The following is a 24,830-nucleotide window of genomic DNA, read 5'->3' as shown; positions in this document are numbered from 1 at the left end:
AATCAGGCTTTCACGAATCAGGTTGGCTTAGAAGTGCTCTTCCCTATATGACTCCCCAAGTTCCTGGACTATTTCTAAACCATTCTCCAAATTCCCTCCCTCCCAAATATTTCTGAACTCTTTGGAAACAAAAGGAGATTACTTTTTCCTAGCTAGGAAAAGAAAATGGGATTTTTAAAATAAATGTTGAGTTGTCCTAGTTTACTCAAAAATAAAGCTGGCAAATGAAATAAATGAGACTTTAATTTGAGAAGATAACTACTTTACAATAAGGAGCAAAACACAGTACTGTGTAGATGATAAACATTTAGGGAAAGAAAGTTATCATCCATTTTTTGTTATTTAATGAACAAGCAACATTACCATTTTATAGAACATGTGGGCTGTTGCCACTGTAAGGCACAGCTCATCTAGGTGAAACCTAGATCTATTTCCTGGAGAGACTTCAGGTCAATGCCCCAGCACTATATAAATGTGATACTCCATTAGCTCACGCATGTTTTGCAAACAAAAGCTGAGAAGAAACCTTTTAGCTGTTGCAAAACTTGCCACACTTGTTCATAGATGGTCTATTAGCGAATCCAATAGTGTGCAGTTTCACCACGTGGTCTCATAAAGACTTTTTAATGGTCTGGTTGGAGCAAGCACTGGTGGGAGCAGCGCCTTTACTAGCAGTTCGAAATTGGCATTGGACATCTTATATGTTGCAGCTAAACATAAGAGGCATGCTAAGCACATCCAAACATTGGGTTATCGGCAATTTTCTTTTCAGAATACCCTCCTCCTAGTTTTGGCGCTATCTTGACAGCATTTCGTCCTTATCTCCAGGAGTCACTCGCCACTCTGCTCAGCTCTGATTGCTGAATTTTCACCTCTCTCTCTCTGTCCCTTCCTCCCCTTTCTTTTGTCAGAATAAACTATAGCAGTATTTTTTTTTTCAGATTTAACAAGCTAAAATATTTTATTTCCTTTAAAGTTGGCTGATGGAATGCAGGAACATCAAAGTAAGGTGACCTTGTGATTGATCTAAACTATTACATCTAAAATTCTCGAAAAATATGAGCTTAACCATAACCAGCCTAACCATTAGAAGCAGGAGGAGATTTTTAAGAAGACAGAAAGAAGAAAGCCCACAATTAAAAACACTGGGGTCCTATATACGAGTTTATCAGGGAAATCTATGTCAGTCAAACAACAGTAATTCTGACAATTTCCTTTAAATATTTATAAGCAGAAGTCAACTAAATTCCACCTTTTTTATTATGCTCTTCTAACATTTTAGTCTTGTTGAACAAAATATTTTGTTTTGTTCTTTTATCTCTGCACCTCTCCCCAATGTAGCCATCAGAAAATTATCTTGCTATCAGTATGGCCATACTGGTAAAATACCTAAATTATAAGATTGCAATTAATCTCCTTTTAAAAAAAAAAAAAAAAGAGAGAGAGAGAAACCTTTCTATAAGCCACAAGCAAAAATACTGAGCAAGCAACAAACCATAAATAACATGTGGTCACAGTTTTAGCCTTTCAACTTCGCATGAACATAAATAGTATTGCACAGACTCATAAACAATATTACCATTATTACCATCAGAGTCTCAGGTTGAGAACTACCAATAGAAAGTTGAGGCATACTTTTTTTTTTTTTTTTTGGTAAACCTATAGCATTGAATTAAGGATGTATGAATCTTTCCCTATAGATGCCAGGTCAAATTAACCTACTGGGTCTGTGCCTTTTTTTCCCCTAATGCTATGTTTGTTTTCATTCCAAAGATTACATATAAAAGCTTGTCATATCACTACTAGTCCTATCTTAGATATACATTATAGCTTCCCCAGATGTATCTACAGCAATAATAAAAATACATGAACATAGGGTATAGATAAGGACACTTTTGGTCTGGAAAGTAGTATGTTTTCTACTTAAGCAATTCGTAAAATGAAGCGTTTGAAAAGCAAACTAAAGAGATTTTAGTCAAAGCAAGAAACATGGGTATTGTTTTCACTATAAGCTGCAATTGTTTCCTCTCAAGCTGTATCGCTTAAAGCTTCATCACAGACACTTCTTGCTCTCTGAAGTCTCCTTTAGTTGAACAGGAAAAGCATATGCCAGAAGGAGAACAGATTTATGCACTACAAAATAGCTCCTGCTTATAAACAACCTTCAGGTAATAACCTTTCCTTACTCTGACTTTTAGACATTTTATCAGATCTCACAGTCCTTGGTGTGTGAATCCGTTGCCTTCAATGGCAATAAGGCCCTGAGGACTGCCAGGTGAGACAACTCCTCAGGTTGCTGGCTTTCAAGGCTCTCCATCCTTTCACAGGACTGAGGCCAGCACGAAAAGTACTGTCAGTTCTTATCTGTCCCTGCCCACCTCTAATCTTCCCCTTCTCTTCCATGTCACTCTTCTTTAGTGCATTTCTTTAGAAACAACTGAATAAAATCTTTTCCTCCCAGGCACACTGCTACAGCTGGGATGAACTTCTAGTGAGCAAACTACTGATGCGTAAGTAGAACATTTAAGAGGTGAAGGGAAGGGTAAGGAGTTTGGTTTCAGTATGTTTCCTTAAAAGTGATAAGGATGCCACTGCTGCTGGTTGCAACACTTTTTATTATATGCAATAGCTCAAAATGCAATTGATCCCCACGCAGAGGTCTAGCGCTAAGCCTGTGTATGTTAGTCCCGGCACAGACTTATCTATGGGCTAAAATGAACGGAAGTAGGTTGCAGGTTTTTTCATCTAATTTAATGTTGCGGATTCACCACATGGAAGAAAAGCACTTCAAAACCTAGTCACATTAAGGCAGAGAAATTAGTAATGAAATCCAAATAGCCCCCTAGGCTTTTAGGCTACCCAGTGAACAGTTAAGCATGATATTATTTTGGCATGAAAAACATTCTCTCTCTGGCTTTGCTATTAGAACTGGTCAATTATTACTTCGAATCAGTACCATTTTTTTTTTTACAAGAACTCTGTAAAATCAAGATCGAGTATGCTCAGATTCCTCTGTTAAAGTGGCTAAAAATATTTTTTTTTTCCACAAGGGACATTATTATAGGCCCATTTGAAAATTTTGTCTTGTCTCTCATTTATTTTCTAAAGTTTCTTGTGTCTTCTGGATATTTTGTTAGGCATGAAAAGAAGTATTTTTGGAAGGGCACAGCAGATTTAATACGGTACGTCCCGGTCCTGAAATCATATCTATACATAGACTGCATGACACTAAAACTAACTAAAATAATGAGGATATATAGATACATACATACACATATAAATACGGAGATGGATAGACAGATATTCAAGGACTGGGATAAAATGTGTATAAGCTGGAAAAAATGTCTGCTGCTATGTAATTTCCAGTATAAATCCAATATGAATTTACTCAATGATCACTGGATATTTTACATCTCATTTTTATCTAATTTAATACAAAAGCACAAAAACTGTTACATACTCACCGGGAACCTAATCTCCAGCAAGGAATTTTATTATATCTCTAAGCATTTGACCATAGAGGTTGCTTGAGAAGTCAGTGGTGATGGGAATGCTGAAAAGTATGCCACATTAAAATAACTTCAGCTTGGGCATAATCTCCTGCAGAATACTCATTTGTTTGTTTCAGTCCACTTCTTGGAATTTAGAAATATATCTTGGCACAGTTTAAAGTGTCTGACATAGGCTTGAGTTGACTACTATTTAAGCAGCATGATTGTCAACACAGTTGAACACTGTGTGCAACCATGGTACGACAACAAAATAATCTCTTTTAAGTAAACCAACAGAATGAAACTGAGTTTATAAAGCATCTCAATAATTGCTATTGATAACATACAAGCTGTGCCAAACACTGAAAGGCAGTTAAGGGAATATCAGCGTATTAATGACATTTCACGAAGATCCAAAGAACCGTCCTAGGATACGTGAGCTTGGATGTTCCTCCCTAGCCTGTTCTGACGGTTGCTAATAGCACCGCTCAGCTTTCCATTTCTTCTGCTCCCTACCCTGCTGTCACGCCACTGCGATTTCTCAGAGATGGCATTTCAAGCAGCACACTGGCACAGAATAAAGCCGCGTGTGCTCTGTGGCGCGTGCAGGATGCATCTCGGGGCTGCGGAGCAGTTAAGGATATTGATTTAGCAGCATCTTGCCTCTGTTTCAAATGTCACCCTACCCACTGATTACAATGCTAGGAAGACGGTCTAAAAAAATAAACTCTAAGCCCTTAAGCTGGACTCTGGGTTGAAGTGGCAAAACTGGTCTAAGTCGGATGTGGCAATGCAATGAACCTTACTAAACACAGAATTTTCAGTGGTTCGGGTTTTGAGTGAATAACAAACAAATAAATAAAACCCACTCTCCCCCAGTGTGCATTGGGCAGAATGATCAAGCATTTACTTAAAGACTATCCATATAAACAAATGCTTAATTTTGAGCGGAGGCCAAAAATGATATTGAGATCCCTGAGCCTCTGGGATGCACTCCTGATGGCAAACACAAGTCTAGAAGCTTCTTCAGGCTCATGGCCAATACTGAAACTTCCCGAGGCATCAAAGTGGGTGACACAGGTTCACTCTGTTAGGTATTTAAGTGTATGCTTAATGAAAGCATAGTTGGTGGAGTTCAGGATCCAACGAGGAGGTGGCAGGGCTGTAAGTAGCCTTGCAACGATGGACTTCAGGAGGGCCAACTTTAGCCTCTTCAGAGACCTCCTCAGAAGAATCCCATGGGCTAGAGCTCTAGAAGGTAGGGGGGCCCAAGAGAGCTGGTTAGTTTTCAAGTAGCACTTCCTCCACTCCCAGCAACAGTGCATCCCTGTGTAAGAAGTCAGGCAGAGGGGGCAGGAGACCTGCATGGATGAGCAAGGAGCTTGTGGCAATGCTCAAGCAGAAGGCAGCAGTATACAGAATGTGGAAAAAAAGGACAGGTCCCCTGGGAGAAATACAGGAACGTAGTCAGGGAATGCAGAGATGCAACACGGAAAGCTAAGGTGCGATTGGAACACAGTCTGGCAAGGGACGTTAAAAATAACAAGAAAAATTTCTTCAAATACATTAACAGCAAAAGGAAGATCAGGGAAAAACATGGGTCCGCTGGTGGATGGGATGGGCACCCTGGTTACAAATAACACAGAAAAAGCAGAGTTGCTGAAAGCCTTCTTTGCTTCGGTGTTTACCAAGGGCAGCCCATTAGAGCCCCAGGCCCTAGGGACAAGAGAAGAAGCCTGGAGAGAGGAAGACTTGCCCTGGGTAGAGGAAGATTGGGTCAGAGAGCACCTAAGGAACCTCGATACCCGCAAATCCATGGGCCCTGATGGGATGCACCCCAGAGTTCTGCGGGAGCTGGCAGAGGTCATAGCTAAGCCGCTCTCCATCATCCTTGAAAGATCCTGGAGAACAGGGGAGGTGCCAGAGGACTGGAAGAAAGCCAATGTCACGCCAGTCTTCAAAAAAGGCAAGAAGGAGGACCCAGGCAACTACAGGCCAGTGAGCTTCACCTCCGTCCCTGGAAAAGTGATGGAATGGCCCATACTGGCCATTGTCTCCAGGCACATGGAGGACAAGAAGGTGCTCAAGACTAGTCAGCATGGATTCACCAAGGGGAAATCTTGCTTGACTAACCTGATAGCCTTCTATGATGAAATGACCGGCTGGATAGATGAGGGGAGAGCGGTGGATGTCGTCTATTCCAACTTCACCAAGGCTTTTGACACCGTCCCTCACAACATCCTCCTGGGCAAGCTCTGGAAGGGTGGGATAGATGAGTGGACAGTGAGGTGGATTAGGAACTGGCTGGATGGCAGGGCCCAGAGAGTGGTGATCAGCGGTGCAGAGTCTAGTTGGAGGCCTGTAGCTAGCAGGGTCCCCCAGGGGTCAGTCCTCGGTCCAGTCCTGTTCAATTTATTCATCAATGACCTGGATGAAGGCACAGAGTGCTCCCTCAGCAAGTTTGCTGATGATACCAAACTGGGAGGAGTAGCTGATGCCCCAGAGGGCTGCGCTGCCATCCAGAGGGACCTGGACAGACTGGACAAGTGGGTGGTGAAAAACCTCATGAAATTCAACAAGGCCAAGTGCAAGGTTCTGCACCTGGGGAGGAATAACCCCAGACACCAGTACAGGCTGGGGACTGACTTTCTGGAGAGCAGCTCTGCGGAGAGGGACCTGGGTGTCATGGTGGATGATAAGTTGACCATGAGGCAGCAGTGTGCCCTCGTGTCCAAGAAGGCCAATGGGTTCCTGGGGTGCATTAAGAAGAGTGTCTCCAGCAGGTCGAGGGAGGTGATCCTGCCCCTCTACTCAGCCCTGGTGAGGCCACATCTGGAGTATTGTGTCCAGTTCTGGGCTCCACAGTATAAGAGGGATGTGAAGCTGCTGGAGAGAGTCCAGCGCAGGGCCACGAGGATGATCAGGGGCCTGGAACATCTGCCCTATGAGGAGAGGCTGAGGGAGCTGGGCCTGGTCAGCCTGGAGAAGAGAAGGCTGAGAGGGGATCTAATCAGTGTCTATAAGTACCTCAAGGGAGGGAGTGAGAGGATGGTGCTGGTCTCTTTTCAGTGGTGGCCACTGACAGAACTAGAGGTAATGGCCACAAACTGAAGCACCTAACGTTCCACAGGAACTTAAGGAAAAATTTTTTAACAGTGAGGGTGACAGAGCACTGGAACAGGCTGCCCAGAGAGGTTGTGGAGTCTCCTTCTCTGGACATCTTCAAAACCCACTTGGACGCAGTCCTGTGCCACGTGCTCTAGGTGACCCTGTGTGTGCAGGGGGGTTGGACTAGATGATCTCTAGAGGTCCCTTCCAACCCTAAGCATTCTATGATTCTATGATTCTATGAAAACTTAAATTCATCTGCATTTTACTTGCAGGAATTCCAGGAAAGCTGGAGAAATATGCAGAACAGTAGACACGAAAAAATAATTCTTATTCTTTCCCCCCTGCTTTCTAGGAAGTGTTTGAGATGGGTTTGTAAAGCTAACCCAAATGCTGTTATTTGTTAAGCTTTATTTCAAGGCTTACTCATTTATTTTTTTTTTCTTTTTTATTTCTCAGTATAGCTTCAAAGCACACTTCCACTAGTGATGGTGTTCACTATCTGCCTCTCCACTCATACGAAGACTATCCTTGACAAATCTGTATCAAATTCCTCAGTTAAGTTTGCTCTTTTAGATTATAACATTATTTACAGAACTGTAGTCATAAGAGATCAGTTCACACATATTGGGTCCTACTTGTATGTCTTTCAACCCCATTCCTAGCTAATCCCACCCTGTGATATGTGTTACACTGTTGAAAATTTTAACTGATGCTACACTGATGCATTGTTATGAATTCATACAGCACACCTATAAGGTGACATCCACACCTTTATTTTTAAAGAAACAAGATTTCAGAAGTTATACCTGACCAATTGCACACTAAACGATGAAATACAGGCAAAACCCACATTTTTTCTCAAGTTTTCTTTTAATTGCCCGTTGTCTGAACATGTAGGTAAAAGAATTACATAGGGGAGGGCAGCAAAAAGACAATAATGTTGTGTAATATAGTTGAGGAATTCATTTCTGAGATAATATTTGCCCGTTTAATAAGGGCTGAAGACAGCAAACGAGATAGTTAGGGTAAGACCACCATTCCCATGGTGCTAAAAATACATATGAATGCCATTGTTTTGCTGCTTAGTTTTGACATCCAGTTCCTGTTTTTCTTTCTTACAATATGGTTTTGTCCTTGCTGTGTGTCAGGTGTGCACCTACTGTCAGAGGAAGAATCAGGGATGGCTAACAGAGACTGTGATGACATTTGCAGAATACTGATAGCTTTCACCAGTATTATGGAGTTGAGGCAGAATCCATTATTAATCCTATTCTTGTGCACATGCATAAAAAACATCTTTAATCACAGGAGCTTCTAGACTCAGAAATCAGTCATTTTATTTATGGGTTAGTATTTTTAAGGCCTGGACATTAAATTGAGAAAACAATTTCTATCATAAGATGTTCAAAAAGTGCATTATTCAGAGCTTCAGTCAAGATTAAATGTTCCTTGAATTTAACAGGAAAGCCACCACAGTGCCTGGTTGGCTCAATATTTTTAATGCATTTTTCCCCAGAACACTATAGAAAAAAGTAGAAAATGACTTTTTAAAGAAGGAAAATAAGGCACAGAAAGTCTCAAAGTGTTTCAGATGTTTCACTGCTATACTACGTTTCTCAGGATGGAGTTTATGTGAACAAATGTACATGTCCACAGTATAGGCATCTATATCTGAACTCTGGGCCCTCTCTAATCAATACAGAGAAATAAGCACTCCAAAAAGAGATTTTTCTGATCTACTTGCCACATATGTTTTAGACAGGCATGATTTGCACCTATCTTTTTTGGTTGTTGTTGAATACAAAGGAACCCACAGGACACCTGTAGGTATCCTGTACCTACACCGTGCATACCTAAAAAGCAGCAAGAAGAATTCTGCTCTTAGTTCAATAAGGATACAATTGGATTCCTGCCCTCTCAGAGCATGTGTGTCAACGCATGAGACTGTGCCTATTTGAGCACGTATAAATGTGGCACAGGTTGTCTGTACCCGCACAGCATGTGCTCTAGTGAGATCCACCCGAGAGCGGGTCACGTCCCGCCGCTGCAGCGCAGTGCAGCAGCTTGTCCTTCACTTTGTAGCTTCATAAACCTGATGCAGCTGGTTAGGAGATTACATGGTCCGCTGGCCAGCTGCACTTAGCAAATGAGGCTGTGGGAGAGGAGTGAGCACAAGCCATTGCGAATGCATGAAGTACAGCTCTAGCTGCAGGGAGCGCGCAGAAGGAGCCAGGGTCTACATCACTGCCTGTCTGTACCGGCCTTCACAGGTGATATGAATTTGCACTCCTGGCAGGAAACTGTCACTACTATGCAGCAAACCCTTCCTTTCCAATAGGCTTGCAGCACCTATTCAACTTTTCATTATTATTATTAATTACTATTATCAGATATAGTTTGCAAACAAAGTTTTTACATGACATTGGAACAGATAATAAACAAAAACACTTCTTTTGCATGCAATAGAGATGCCTTGCCAGCTCTTATCTGCTCTGATGTATTTGATTTTGAGTCTAGAAGACTTTGTTTTCAAATTATTGTTTCATTTCAAATATCGTGCAATGAGATCTTTTATCAGGCACCTCTGTAAAGCTTAGAAGCTTGCACCAGATGTCCAGCAAAGGCTTGCAGCAGTTACTAGTTGCAAGCTAGCAGATGTTACCATTTTTTTGTGGCTTATAACTGTTGTAAGGACTGTATTTTGGGAAGTGAAGAAGTTATGTAGTCTGTTAAAACAGTGGAAGAATTATATGGAAATCAGGACCTGCTAGCACTGAAACAGCCTAACAGTTGTGGAGCCTTAAAAATCCACCTGTCCTTGTATTGGATGCAAAACACATTTGAAAGTAACCCTGAAGTCCTGTAAAACAAAATGAAGCATCACAAAACAAAGACTATCACCTCGCCCAAAAGTAAAAGGCAAAGTATCTGATAACACAGCATTCCTCAAGTAGGGCCTCTTTTCTGTCACAGATGTCACAGGACTAGAATATTATGAGTATGAAGAATATGAGCAATGGCAGAGTATCAGTAGCTGCATATGGATCACAGGCTGTCCTGTATCTGTATGACTTTCCTGCACTCCTTGAAAAACCTCCTTCCTTCCAAACAGCCATGTGGAAATGGCAGAGCCTTCTGATTCCCTCCAAAAACCCCTGACACGAAACAACCACCCTAGCACAGCCAAAGCCGAACATGAAAACAATATCCTGCTCGAAGCCCTCCTTCACCTGCTGGCTAGGACGGCGGCACGCAGGCGATGCGCAGGCGGCCGCCGACCTCCCGCACGCGCTGCTGTGCAGGGGGCCCCTGGCAGCGGCGGTGCTCGAGGCACCAACAGGAGCAGCTGCCAGACCTGGAGCTCCAGCTGGGCTGGCAGCACGGGCAGGAGAACGTGCAGAGGGCTTATACTGGCCAAGCCTCTGAAATTCTGCAGATTCCAGCTTCAGGCAGCTCTCGCTTTACTCATAGTTATTTTCCGTGCCTTTTTTTTTTTTTTCTGAAGTCTACTCTGAGACTATGGTTATGAGTTTCCACCTGTTAAAGAGTTCTTCTTTTATTGAAAGACCTAAATGCACATTTGCCAACTCCAGTATCAAGAAAAGATGCATAAACACAAACATAGAAAACAGAAAAGGAAAAAGAAAGGTGATACAAGGTTTCTGGGATGCTAGCTCTTCTTGCAGGTAGTGTTTTTAGGGCGTTATCTTTGAAACTTTTTTTCCTGCCCTGTGATTTCCACTGCTCCCACTGGTAATGTTTATAAGAAATATAAGTAGCTCTAATGGCTATGGATCACTCTTCTCCAAGACAGCAAAAAAAAAGACCATGGGGAATGATGGCCCTGCAAGATAGATCAATGCAGCTGCAGATTGGTTCTTATCCTACTCAGGTTGTTTGCCGTAATGGCTTCATGGCTCACACTTTCTGCTGAAGGCTATCCATATATGTTCAAGTTCATGACAGCGCTTTCTTAGACACACTTTCAATTTTAACACTATTACCATGTAAGACTTCTCTCCTTTTTTTTTTAACGAGAATGAGATGATGTCTCTTTAATCAGGATCAGATAAATTTAGCTAAAATAAAATTATTTTCTATAATTTGCCTATAGTTATTCACAGGATTAGTGAGAAAATGTCACTGAGCAGATACTTGTCTGCTCATTAACATTCACAGCAAAACCTTCCGGTAGGGTTGGTTTCGGCTGCTGATGGAGCAATACTTAAAAGAAATTGGCTTGTCTGTAAAGCAGCTGCTCAGCAAAGGCACCATGCAAGGGAACTGGTGATAATAAGATGATACTATTACAACTGCACTGGGAGCACACTATATTTTGAGCTGCTTTGAGGGATGCAGTGGGGGTCCAAGAATTTGAGCATGATTGCTTGTCTAGTGCTGGGCACAGGAAACAGCTGCCCTAAACAGTGAAGTTAAAGAAGAATTCAGGCCAGGTGGAACACTGTGCTCCATGTGACTTTCCTGTCTATTGGAAGCCTACTAAAAGCCTATTGGCTTTTTTTTCTTTTTATCCTTTGGTTTCGGGAAGTGCCATTGCTGAAGCAGGTACTCTATTCTTTGCTGAAAAAAATGGATCACTTACTGTATTTCATGGGATTTTTGCCATTTTGAGGCTTTCTTCTTTGGGCAAGATTCCCAGGAGAGGATTCACTGGATCCTCCTGCACCCCAAACTGCAATTCCAAGCCTCACATTTTTGCAAATGACCATGCACACGGCAATGTAACAGCGAGTATGCAGGTGTCGGCAATGCAGATGTACCCAGCACAAGGCTCACTCAAGAAACATTTGGCAGCTGGTATTATGCTGCCTAGTGACTCATGCTAATTCACACTTCCCAGCTAGAATATAGACCCCAAATGAGAAACACTATTGTTAGAGCGATGGCTCTGAGTGATGGCTGAACCCCGTGTACTATGTTAATATAACAATTATATACGCTAATAAAACAATTAGAAAAAAAATGAACCTAGAAGAATGGAACTATTGCAATTCCCATCACAGTGACAATGTCTTTGAAATGTGGAGGACGTATGAAGAACATTGTATAGGGCTTTAATAGGCAAGAACTGATTGCCTGTTAAAACAAAGACTTTTTTTTTTTTCCTGACTGTAGCTGGTTCCAAGGCACTTAATAGTTTTAAAAGTTCTCTGTTAAGAATCTCATACTTAGCTTCTCTGGCTTACAGATATTACAAAAATTAGTTATTGCAGTAATTTGAAAGGAACTGCAGTTCTGGTAAAAATGAAACATAAAAAATGGATATAGAAATGATGTAGAAATGTGTATAGAGTGTGTATTTGACCTGAGGCTAAAGAGACAATCTTTCAATTACAGCAGATTGAGTTCCCTGGTAAAAGATTAGATCACGAATGGGATCTGAGGCAAAATCCTAAAAGGGAAAACAGTCTTCAAATTAGCTCTCAGAAAAGCAATCAGAGAATCATTCAATCTATGCTTAAGCATATGGATCTGGGACAGAAAGGACGAGATGATAGAAAATCCAAAATACTACAAAGAAAGATAACACGAGTAAGACATATGAAGGTCAGATCATAATTCAACAGAGTGTCATATGTTGTCAAAATCAGCATTACCCTAAGGTATGCTGAGTACACCATACCCCATTAAAAAAAAAAAAAAAACCCTTCCATATTATTTTGTATTTTGCCAAATTTTGCAAAGTTATACAAATGTCTGCATGAACAAAAGGCTGGTAGCAACACTAGGCCAAACTAATTCCTCACAGTAGCAGTGACAATATGCTCTCTGTCTCACCATACCTTAAATATTCACATATTCTGTCATTTCTTAGATGTGCTGCTCTTAATAAACACAGATCCTGTGTAAAAACTTTCAGGAAATGATTACAACTGGTTGTGTTTGTTTCATTCTCTGTATTTGTTTTATACGAGCAACAGAAAGCTCATGTATCAGAACTTCCTTGTGCAACCCAAGTATAGAATTAAAACAAAAAAGATGATTTCAAGAATTATAACATAGAGGTTATCTAGCAACTAAATGTAGAATAACATTAAAATACCAAGGCATAAATTGAGTAGTTCAACTTCAGAATAGGTGATGATACTGAGACTTTTTGAATTGCAAATTCCCTTTAAAAAATCAATGATAAGTCAGAAGAAACCGCCCAGTCTTTTAATCTGACTTCCTGAAGAGCAGATCCATAAGAATCCCAGAATGTACTGTTTAAAACAGGTCAATAATTTTGAGTTTTACCCTACCATCAATAAAGACATGCAGCCTTGATTTACAGAATTTTGGGTTACCAAAAAAGCCATCACATGCTCAAATTCATTGCAATACCAACAGTCATCAGGATGCCCGATAATTCAAAAGGCAGCCTCTGACCACTGTGAAAAATCAGGCTAGCATTTTCAGTAATTTGCACTTCTCACCAAACACCGGGGATTGTCTTGATTTCCTTCTCAAAATAGGGAAAAGCCCTGCAATTGTTTTTGAGGGTTTCCAGTATCTGCTTTTGAGGGTTCCAGTATCTGACTCAGAAATGCCCAGAGGGAAGTGTTCAGCACAAGCACAGATTTCACATATTGCCAGAGCCATCATCGAACATTCTGTTGATCTTCTAGTCTGTTTGCTAATCGGCAGTTTATGAGAGGAAGTTCATAAACTGTGACTTGTAAAGATGGACACAGCCATAAAAATTGCTTAATGGTTATTATTAAAACAAAGATTTTAGCAAATCAGGGCAAGAGACCCTTGATTCCTCTCCCAGGTCTTACAAAGGCTGAGGGCCATAGAGATGACAGTAATGATAGACAAATAAGAAACAAAAACTGCCTTTATCGACTTTTCCTACATAGAAAAGATTTGTATTTAATGCAGCCTGTGTGGTTTGCTTTAAAATCCTTCCCAAATGCAACTGAGGCCTGACTGCAACCAAGACCTTCTGAGAGACTCTGGACATTGTAAGTAAATCATGATGAGAAAAAAAAAAAAAAAAAAAAATGGAGCCTTAAGGCTACCAGCTACAGACTAGAAAAAAATAGCTCTGCAGTAACAAAAATCATGGGAGATTCGTCGTTCATCTTGCAAGAGTGAACATAATTGCAAACCTAAATTTTGCATTTGAAATTAGGATACCAAAATTATAAGCCTCTCTATGTATATCTAATCTCTTTTCTCAACATTAGCCAAGCCTGCAGGGGCTTAACAGTCCGATTCTTGATGCTATTGTAATTAAAGGCAATGCTCACAAGGCTGATAAGGGTAACAGCTGTAAGTTAACCCTTATCTTAGCCAAACTGACAGCTGCACATGTGATACCAAATTGCAGGGAAGATTGGTATTCGTCTTGGATAACTGATTTAAATTCCATAACCTTGAAAACAAGTAAATTATATCCAGCCTACCGTCAAACTTCTTGTGCCGGGATACAAAAGTGGTGCGTACAAAGTGACTTGTCTCCTCCACTAAGTTTTCGAACTCCAGTTTGCTCTGCTGGCTTAACTTGTCCTCCATTTCCGAGGTGCAACATGTATATTCCTGAGGGCAGATTCTCAAATGTTCCCCTGGAATCACAAGAGAAAACACATTAGAAATACTCAAATTTAAATGACTGTCCACCAGAGTTTTCCATTAACTTTATATTCCTACGCGATGTCCCTGCTGTTAAGAGATGTGTGCTATGGCACAGGGAGCTCTGTAAGACTTGACCCCTTCACTGGGAACATTTTGAATCTGTATTGCTGACTTTCCCGCAGCTGGGAATGCCTCACACAGGTGGGGAGATACGTTTTGTAGAGCCTTTTTGATACTTCACAAGGCAAAACTATTTCAGACTTAACATGATTCTTATGCTGAGGCCCTGTTTCTCCTAAACAGGGGAAAACTTAAAAATTCTATGATGATTACTTTTGTTTGTAGTCAAAATGCCTTGAAAGCTACCTAGTGACATGAACAGCTACAAGTCACCAGAGATTTGTCGCTGTCAAAACCTAAAAACCAGAAATTATATGTTCCTGTAACATGTTCCTACTCTGTTGGTTAGGTTGCAATGTGATTTTTTCCTTCTATCTCAGTGCTTGCCCCAATGCACCAAAACACTCTCCCCTTCCACCTCCTTCCCCTTGCCTTCTGTTTGAGTAAGTGAATTTTAATGATTGTGCTTGGATGCCACATGTTTTCTTGGACGACATTTCTTGTCAGACCCACCAAATGCTCCACTGAATGGGAGAAAGCAATGAAGAGTTTAATTAATGCTTATGTTTTACGGAAATGCAATGTAAAAGGTAATGAAAGCCTCTTATTTAATTCAATAGATTTATCTCTTGAAGCACTGTGCCAGTTCTTCTGACAATATTGCTTTCTTCAGTACAATTTGCAAGTGGAAACCAATTCTTTAGCTCATGAAATTAAAATGGTCTGTTATTACATGAAATGTGAATTTCCAATTGACACTGTACTATGGGTGTCAGAAACATTTAGCTCAGTTTGTACAAAGGCAGGAAATTCTACCATTCCCTCTTGAGAAATAAAAAGAATGATCTGCCTCTATGATTAAAGTTACTTGTAAGGCAATGAAAACATTTAGCTTTCTGTACACCAAATCCTGATTAAAAATCCCTCTGCAAATCTCTTAAAGGTGCAAATAAAATGATATACAAAGCCCAGGGGTTAAATAAATACTGGGGACCTGATTCTCATTTATACCAAGGCTCCTTTGTACCACTGCTGAGCCATAAAGAAGATTTAAATGCAATTTATACCTACTTTAAGGCTACTTTTCACCATTCTTATTATGTACTGAAGAGAATCAGGCCCCGAGGTTTATACTTCCCAGGGGTGTCATACATTTAGCTGCTGCATCATCTTGAAAATAGTATCAAAAAGAGGTTTGCACATGCTTAGAATAAACAGTGTCTTGCACATGAGTCTGCCCTGACCATATTCCAGTTTTTATATTTGTTTTGAATGAAGTTTTTTGATTTGAAGTTCAGTCGCTCCCCGAGCCTGACCCATCAACCCAGACTTAATTTGTTTTTTTCTGCAAGAGTTCACCTGTAAATCCAGGAGATTTCTTCAGCAGTCCTCAAACTTTTAAGAAACTCACAGCTCTACATCTTGAGGAAGGATCATTTCATTACTATCAGTTATTGTTTTGCAGGAGTACCTACAACTCCTAGCCACATACCAGACCACTGTTGAATTAGACACTATATGAACACAGAAGAAGACATAGGGCATCACCATCGACATAGTGTAGGGATCTTCTTCCCCATCTGCTAACCCCTCCTGATACCATCACCTTAATCCCTCCCCATTCTCCAAATTGGGCATGTAAGCCAGAAATAACACATTCAAGGACCGATCAGTCAGCTGCTATCAAATATAAATGATAACAGCAAAATGATGCTTGCTTCCCTCTCTGGGAGGGGTCAGCTGGGCATTTCTCTTCTGCGCCTGCGGCAGATGCTCATGAACCTTACACAAACTACATATTTAAGAGAGCTCCACATTGCTGTCACGTTGAACTGAAGCTGTTCCACAGGTTGCATGCAATTAAGGAAGAGGGTAACACATTAAGCTTCAATGAACCTTCGTGCAATAACAGTCATGTCCTGAGTTCTCATAAGGGGCCAGAAACACAAGGGAAACTGAAACAACACCATTACAAGCACTTGTATAATCTTGATTTAATAAAACATATATACCCTCTCCATCCATCAATAACCATGTCCAAGACAAAGTCAGCAGGTTTTGCTCAATGGAAAGCACCGGGGAGACATGCTCTCCCATTCCCAGCCAGTCGTAGTTTATGCTTTGTATAACAATAACTCCCTTTAGCACGGCAGTCATGAATTTTTATAAAATTCAGTTCTATTTCCTCTGTTCATTTCACATTATTTTTCCTTCTTTTCTGTGTGACTTTATTTGCTTTTCACAACTGCCAGACTATCAACTGAACGAACACTAATCATCAAGGCTTGGTGAATAACGGCCATAGGTGTAGGTTTTTAAAACATTATATTATTCTGAGTATTACAACCCATTAAAGAATATTGAATTCAGTACTGCAGTCATTTGTGTAGCATTATTAATTTTACCTCTCTTATTTATTTATAGTCTTACTTTCTCTTTACTACAAAACCTGCTTCTCAATTTATTATAAAATGCACCTTAGCAACTGTGACCTCATTCAGATTTCTGCTGTACTTATTTCATATATTTACACATGTTTTTTCACTAAGTTTCCTCTTTTTTAATTCACTGGATCTTTATACATTCTTTATGCTCTTAACTGCTGAAATGTGAAACTCATTATTAGCACAAATACTCACAACTTCTACACCACTTCATTCCTTTCCTCTCCTAACCAAGTACCTTCCAATATCATCTGTAATAACCACCTATCTTCAACACAAACTCTTCTCTAATCTACAATTATCTTTTTAAAGCAACATTTCTAGTTCTCCTCTCTTGGGACTCCCTGCATTTTGGTAGAAAAGAAATAACAAAAATACTGGGTTACTCTTCATGTTATGCCTCAGGATCATCTTTTCCTTCCTCTTGTTTCCTGCACTGCAGGCTCAGGCCAGAGTATAAACCAAGGAAAAGCTTATTCCTCTGCTCTGTGGCAATGGAGGATTTGGGGGCTGATCAGCTTAAAAGAGGTTCAAGCACACGCAGCAAAGACGAGGACTTCAGCAACTGTGGCGGTTGAGCACCCTTGTACTACCCATGAATGGCTGCAGCTCCCAGAAATTTGGGCAAAATTTCCCAGAAATAGCAAATGGAAATGTCCGTCCTCATACCAACAGTACTTTGCATGCTTGATTCTTTTTTAAAACAGTGATTACTATTTTGTGTTAGTGTTTATTAACCCCACAGTTTATATTATTACATCAAGATCAGTCATTCCCTGCATTCGCTGGAAAACAAAAGTAGACGTTATTTTTCCAAAAAACCTCACCTTTTTAATTAAATTACTTTTTTAAAAAAACTTTTTTTTTTTGTTTAGGATTTTCTGCTTGTTCTGTTCAAATCAGTCGTACCACAGGCTGCTTGCATTGGAAATAACTCTGCAGGCTACACTTGATAGTGCTTCCTCTATTTCCTTGAACAGGATCATTTACCATATGAGCTTGGTAATATATTGTTCTATTACCCCAAAAGGAGTTTAATCACTGATTTGTGTATATACACACCTCAGGTATTTTGCAAGCGGAGAAAGTACTCACAGCTGATGTACCAATTCTTGCCTTGGGAAATTCCATATGCTCTGCCTTCTCCTGCTAATTTTAGCGAAGATTTTAGAGCACAAGCAGCATCAGATAGAACTGACTGGTTTCTCCATGTTGCTAATGGTGTCTCTGCAGACAAGGCCAACCGACAAGCCAGGAGAAACACAAGGTAGCTCAGCAATTCCCCACAGCTCCCCCAGCCACCGCTTCCACCTGGAGCTGCTGCCCCGCGCGCCTCTCTTTTTGTGGGCCGCGTTATACAAATCAAACCAATTGTCTCCTACAAATCCAGATGCCCGGTTCTCCATTTCACTCTTATTACAGCTGCAATCTCACACCTGCCTTCCCGTGTTCCAAATCGGCAACTTTTGCATTTGAGTTTGGTAATCACACTAGCATGTTGCTTTGAAGCGCAATAAAACAACTTATAAAGCACTCATTTTATATTCATATACGCAGTAGTTTGTTGTCTCCACAAAGCGCTACGGAAACTCACTAAGGATTTTTTTTTAAAAAAAATTGCAGTTTACAGCTCTCAGACAGAATAAATACTTCTGCTGTGTATCAAAACACCACAATTGATTTGAGCACCGTAACTATTTCCAGACGATAGAATTTGAAGGGGTAATAAACCCTGTGGAATACAACACTACCCTTTACAGTTTCACCACCAAATTTAATGAACACCTGATGCAAGCTTGGGTTACAATATTACAACTGGAAACATGTTCACAGAAAATATTTTACGTCAGCCAGATTTCTTGTGGATCATGTTTCAAGTTTATGCAAGTTTAGAAATTTCAGAAACAGTTCTTTATGAGGTTGTCGATTATTACTGTTCCTGTCCAAATCATAAGTTAAAAGTAAAAAAAAAAAAAAAAAAAAAAAAAACCTATATTGTTCTGCCTACAGAATCATAGAATCTTTATGGTTGGAAGAGATCTTCAAGATATTCAAGTCCAATCATAAATCCATCACCATCCTTCCTGCTAAACCATTTCCCTAAGTAAGTGCCTCATCCACACATTTTTTGAAAACTGACAGGGACAGTGACTCCACCACTTCCCTGGGCAGCATGTTCCAGAATGATAGGATTAATTGTGTGACTAGTGATAATGGAAAAGTAGGATTATCACACTGCGTCATAAAGCCAAAACAGGCAAATGGCAATAAATATAAAGGATAAATGCAATATGTGTTTTCAAACTTGGTTTCCCTGTAAGCATTGGCAAAATTTAAAGCAAGAGAGGATAGCTTCACCTCTTTCATCCTGTGAATTAAGTTAATGTGGTTGCAATTTTGGGCTTTCTCAACAACCACATCCTTTAAAAATACAAATACCTGTCTTTATGGATCTACTTTGAACACGAGACCGGCTCATATACAGTCCTTGCTGAAGAAGACAGTATAAATTATTAAAGTCTTCAGAACTTCATACCTCTCAGAATTACAAAGGACATTTTCCAACTTATTTCCATACTTTTAATGTTTTTTTATTTTTAAACAGAGAGAGAGAGGGGAAAAAAAAGGCTCATTTGGTTAAAACCTTGCCCGCTGCTTTGTGATTTGGTTTTCTTTCTGCACTGGCGATTACATTTTTGAACACCTGCTTTTCAAAGCTGGTAATGTGTTAAGTGCTCTGTCTACAAAATCAGGAATAAGTGGCTAAATACAGGAGAATTTTCTGTGACAGCATTATGAAGTTTCTACTACAGAACACGATTTCTCTCCAACACACTTCTATTCTTCTATCACTCATACATGCAGCACTTCTATCACTCATACGTAGTACAGAAGAATAATTAGATTTATAATCACTTTTATTTTGAAATAAAAAAGCATCATGTTTTCTGCATTAATTTATTTAACAGTTTAAATTAGAAAGATAAGTTTCTTCATTTCAGCTACTATTCAAATTGTGAAAATAAGAGTATCATTTTGCTGGACAAAACCTGTTCCCTGATGTAGAGTCCTAAGGCTCCTCTCACTTTGTAATTATCTTCTCCGTGGGGTCTAACAGCCCTGCAAGCAGCCTCCTCAAAACTGCAGCTGACACTCAAACTGCCGAATTGAACTTTCCCTCTTAAAACTGAAAGAAAACAGATTATGATCGGAATTAATTCCATTGTAATGGTGCCTGGAGAAGCGCTGATGGGAGCAATGTTTGCACAGAATACAATACCAGAAGCAGGGGCAGGAAAGCTACCAGGAACATTTAAAGTGTGTTACCAGAAATGAACCTCCTAGTTTAAATCATCAGAAACTTGAAAAACTTGCACATCCCCCGAACTCTAATCAACCAGCACAACTGCCCCAGGAAGGCAAACGACTCATTGGCTTGCCCTGGACCCTGGACTCAAATCATCTTTCCTCAAATTCCTTTTGCTACTCGAGTGCTTTGAGGTCAATTAAAAAATGAATGCCTTCCAAACAGACCGATAATTAGTTAACAGTCTCTTCATTACAAGTCCCACAGGGAACATTCATTTGCAAGAAGCCCTGACCTTGTTGTCCTTGGGAAGCCCTCAGTAATACAGCCCAGAGGCCAGGGCCAAGGCAAACCTGTTCTGTCTAGGGCTACACAGCTGTTAAGGAAAGAGATGAAGTCCTCAGAGCCTTCCTTACTAAACTACCAGAAGCGGTACCACTACTCCAGCTCGCAGGTTCATTTTATTTTCTGAGCATACAGAGCCAGACAATTGGTTTTTGATAGCCCAGCTTGTGAGGAGAAGCCTTCGTTACCTCTCGGGGGTGCATTCCTGACACTGTGCGCGGTGCGGAAAGCGAGCGGCATGGCTGTGATTCAGCACCGTGCGGTTTCATCAGCGCGCTGCCTTCATGGCTGTCATTTTCTGATTTCCAAGCATGCTCCCACCTGGGAATGGCAGCCAACTTGCCCTCCCCCCAAATTGATTTTTGCTTTTTATTAGGTCCCCCACTGTAGTAGCAGAGATATCTTACATAACAGCAGAGTGAGAGAAGGAGAATACAAGCAGCACATTGCTTTACCATGCTCATGCAATACGGGGCAAGTAGCTTTTGCATTTCAGCTGCTGTCTGAGCAATTTTGTTATTAAGATAGCAGGGTGGTGTTGCACACAGCCATGCAATTATGAAGGCTTTAATCAACCTTCTTCAGAAAGCACCAAAATCCAAAGATAGGATTGCAGCTCCCAATGCACTCAAGACAGATTTACACTGCTTAGTTCCAGCACAACCCCAGTAAGGCAGAGTTAGTTTCCTGAAGTTAGCTAGGTACGTTTTACTGCTGAAAGAAAAGCAGATCCTTAGGAGACACTATTACTAAAATGCAAGCAGCAAAAGTTGGGCTACATGGGCTACAGCTACACTGTCTGACTGCACTGTAAAGTGTATTTTACAGCTGTGCAGGTCATTTGCTGATCACTCTATCACCATGTATGAAATCCATGCTGAAAATATTAAACCTCACAGCATGTATTTAAGAGTCCTCAGCTACGGAGCTCTTCTATTCTTCACATGGCTTCAGCCAGGCCAAGGAAAATTTTTTACACCATCCAACAGATCAGTTTACCACCTGTCTTCTGATGCATAATGATGCATTTTCCTACAACATCAGTCCCAGAAACAGTTCATAAAGGCAACTAAGATATATGCTGGGTTGGATTTAAGTCAGAGGCTGTATCAGCTGCTTCACTGATGAGTCCTTGGTGCGACTGCCATAAAATCTTTTCTGAGATACTCTTCAGGATACTCTTCAGCCTACTCACACAACTCAGGTTTTGACTTTCACATTTCTTTACTTAGTTATGCATATGGGTGCATAAAAAAGGAAGCTTCAACTTACAAAGACCTCATAGTCCTGTTATTACACTGGCTCAAGGTACACACAAGAAATATTAGTGTGAGAAACTATGAGCTTTGGCCGTTCATTTTTTTTTGGAACCAAATGCCACTCCCAGCTCCTTAAATATTAACCTGGTTGTATCACTAGTTGTAAGGCAAGAAAAAAAAAAAAAAAAAAAAAAGAAGTCTTCATCAAGTTTGTGAGTGCTTGAGTTTACAGGGGAAAAAAAAAAAAAAAAAAAAAGGAATCTTCCTTTTTCTTCAAAGAAACATATTATAAATATGGCCACAAGTAGAACAGGTAGATACCTTGGCTCAGTTTACAGAGTAAATTACTGCTACTTTATGAGCACGCCCAAGCTAAATCCATGCAAAATACAGAAAGCAAAACTACAGACAGGCTTGCAGCAGTGAAAGGATTCTAGAGTAAAAATACTGACACAAGATATAAATGTCTAAGGAAAAAAAAAAAAAGGAGTGAATGGGAACATTGTAACCCATCAGTAAGGAGCATCAGGGAATTCCCCATCTGTCTGATGACTGCTTACCAGCAGCAACTCACTGGGGGTCTCAGCCCCCTGGCAGTCATACTTGTGCTTAACTTCATAGCTCATTGGTCGTAGTTATCTACTACAGAAAATCATTGCTTTGTACTCTTGAATTGTCTATATCTTGCATGTGGAGTCTATTTGCACACATCAAAACTGACCCAAAGTCACCCAGAGCCCTCCAGACCAAAACAGGCTCAGATCCATATACCAGGCTTCGGTATACTTTCATGTGTACCTAAAGCCTATAGCAATGGTCCTGCATAAAAAGGGCACAGTAATTAATCCCATGCTATGTGGTGGAGCTTGTACCCACATTTTTCAGGGTTAACTCCCTCTGTAGTAATGCATCTGGAAACAAAGTGGTTGAACCTGTCAAAAGGAGAGCCAAAGTGGGAGCTACTCTTTAGTATAGATGGTCTTGGGTTCCATGCTTGAGAAAATTCTTTATTTATTTTTTTTAAAGGTACTGTGTCCTTCGATTAAAACAGAATCTTTCAGAGGCCATAGGACTCTGGATTCAAGAAGACTGACAGAGCAAGCACAACATTGCCCTTGAATGTCTCCTCAACTGAAGAAGGCCTTGCTCTGCAGATGCGGAAAGCTTGGGAGCTTAGGCGACTCTGCAGCCTACCAAGAAAACCTGCTTGCAATATCATATTTCTTTAAGTCAATATTTTGCAACAAAACTCTGTTTGCTCTGAAAACTTTTAGCTCACTCTAATTAACAGAAACTATGCTTCCATAATGCCAACCAGTCACAGAAATAGCTGCCAAAAGGAAATGTAAAGCTCTTTAGAGCAGGAGATAGGAACTTAGCCCACAAACAAGTGCAGATTTTCCCTGTTCCCTGTAGATTTTGAGATCTGATTCTATTGTTAGCCCTACACAGCTTTTTGTATTGGATTTAGCCACCAGAAGTTTTCCAGCTCTTTTTATTAGTGTCCTTTTGTCAGTGTCCTCTATGGCTTGTGATACTTGGCAAGGCTCAGGGTCTTCAAAATCGATAACTGAACGTAACAGAGTTTCTTGCCCTTCAAGTGTTTTAATGTTAAAGGTTTGACCTTTATGATTAAAGATCAGCTTGAAAGGAAATCCCCATCTATATTTGAAGTCTTCACTTAAGTAACCATATTTTTGAGTGGACATTACTGACTGGAAAAAAGAAAAAGAGGCTCCTGTGCACTTTTACAGAATTAATCAAAGCATCTAAATCTGGAAGAACAAAGTAATAGGCTAGAAAGGTGCCATCAGTCTCCCAGAGAATTACTATTCCATAATACTACTATTACTACATTATTAATATGAGGTTTTGGCATATTTGAGCAGCCCAATTAAACTTCAGACTGGCTGCTTACAGCAGTGACCTCCAGTTACCTCGCAGCTCTTACTTTTGGAAAAAAAAATTCAATACTTTTTTTTTTAAGTGACAGAACATCACATGCCGGGTACTGTATTTTTTCTTGGAGAAGCTTGGTAATTCTTCTTCATTATGGCTGAATAGGCCATTTCCTATAAAGATGACAAGGCACTCTTCAAGGCACTATTTACTTTGTGCAGTTCAGCTGACATAATATGGACAGATTTCATCCAGAGAGTAGCCTTGTTTTATGGAGGAAACTCTCTGCGGGTGTACAGCAGATGGAGCCAGGAAGAAAATAAGCAAGGGCTGTATCATAGCAGAGGTTGTCTGTGCTTATTCTTTAGTATACAAAAGGCACTTCTCCTAATTAAAAGCATCCTGAATACATTTCTCTATGATTTCAAAAACTATGCCGAACAAGACACCTCTCAGCACTTTTTGGACTCTTCTGCATGGATGGAGTCACAGGAGGATGCATCACATTAGTGCTATATGGAAATGCATAGCAATCTCAGGGTATGTCTGTTCAAATCTCAACTGCCTCCCTATCTTAGCCCTGAAACCAAAGTGCAGGTATGTGCAAGGGGGAGACATATCTGTATCCCAGACGCAGCTATAATGCTTCCAGGTCTTTTTCTTTTTCTTTGTTCTTTTCTCTGTTCTTTTTGCCTAACCTTTACCTTAGGCATCTAATTTGAGCAATTCTTAACGTCCAGTATAAGGTTCCCAAATCAGCTGTGAAGCGCCTGTCTCTTCACAAAGGCGTTCACTAGGTCCCTCCACTTAAACAGTATGAATTTGCATTCCTTCCCTTATCTCCTTCTCCCCTTCTCCTATAAGGTTTTACTCTGGAGCTAAAGGTGGGGCTCTGTGTAGTGCACAGTGCCCTTTCACAATGTAGAAGGGCTTCTTGTGGTAAAACCATGATTGTTTATGTCTTTAACGGAGAAAATGACAGTAGCTGATACATAAGGAAATCTCTGATACCTAAAGAAATCTCTCAAAATAGCAAAAATAAATCTGTAAGATAAGAGATGGGTCAAGATGGATGTAATTCACACATTAACCATGTGCATCCAGTAATGTTTTCTGATTTATTTCTGTTTGCTTTTTGATGAAGGAGTTATGTAAATAATTCCAACTTGGGCTCAACTGCAGTAGTAGGTAATATATTAAAGTACATTCAGGGTTGGTGTTGGGCCAATGCATGCCCCAAAGCTTTATCTGGAATGTTTTCCTCTTACCACCT

At 40.4% G+C, this 24,830-nt stretch overlaps 1 protein-coding gene across 2 annotated transcripts in view; it reads right to left on the bottom strand.

Annotated features, from left to right (window-relative positions):
* The window catches only part of GPC6 (glypican 6), a 686,072-nt gene that overhangs the window by 464,041 nt on the left and 197,201 nt on the right, over window positions 1-24,830 (bottom strand). For both annotated transcript variants that reach the window (XM_088523305.1, XM_088523306.1), the window contains exon 2: window positions 14,015-14,173. In XM_088523305.1, the coding sequence (XP_088379431.1) occupies window positions 14,015-14,173 (159 nt within the window). The remainder of the gene's footprint in view (window positions 1-14,014; window positions 14,174-24,830) is intronic.

This window comes from Tinamus guttatus, unplaced genomic scaffold (genome assembly GCF_059628265.1).
Source record: "Tinamus guttatus ecotype Peru unplaced genomic scaffold, ASM5962826v1 Tinamus_guttatus_pri_ptg000180l, whole genome shotgun sequence".
NCBI classification, from domain to species: Eukaryota; Metazoa; Chordata; class Aves; order Tinamiformes; family Tinamidae; genus Tinamus; species Tinamus guttatus.
This window is presented reverse-complemented; position numbering and strand designations above follow the sequence as displayed.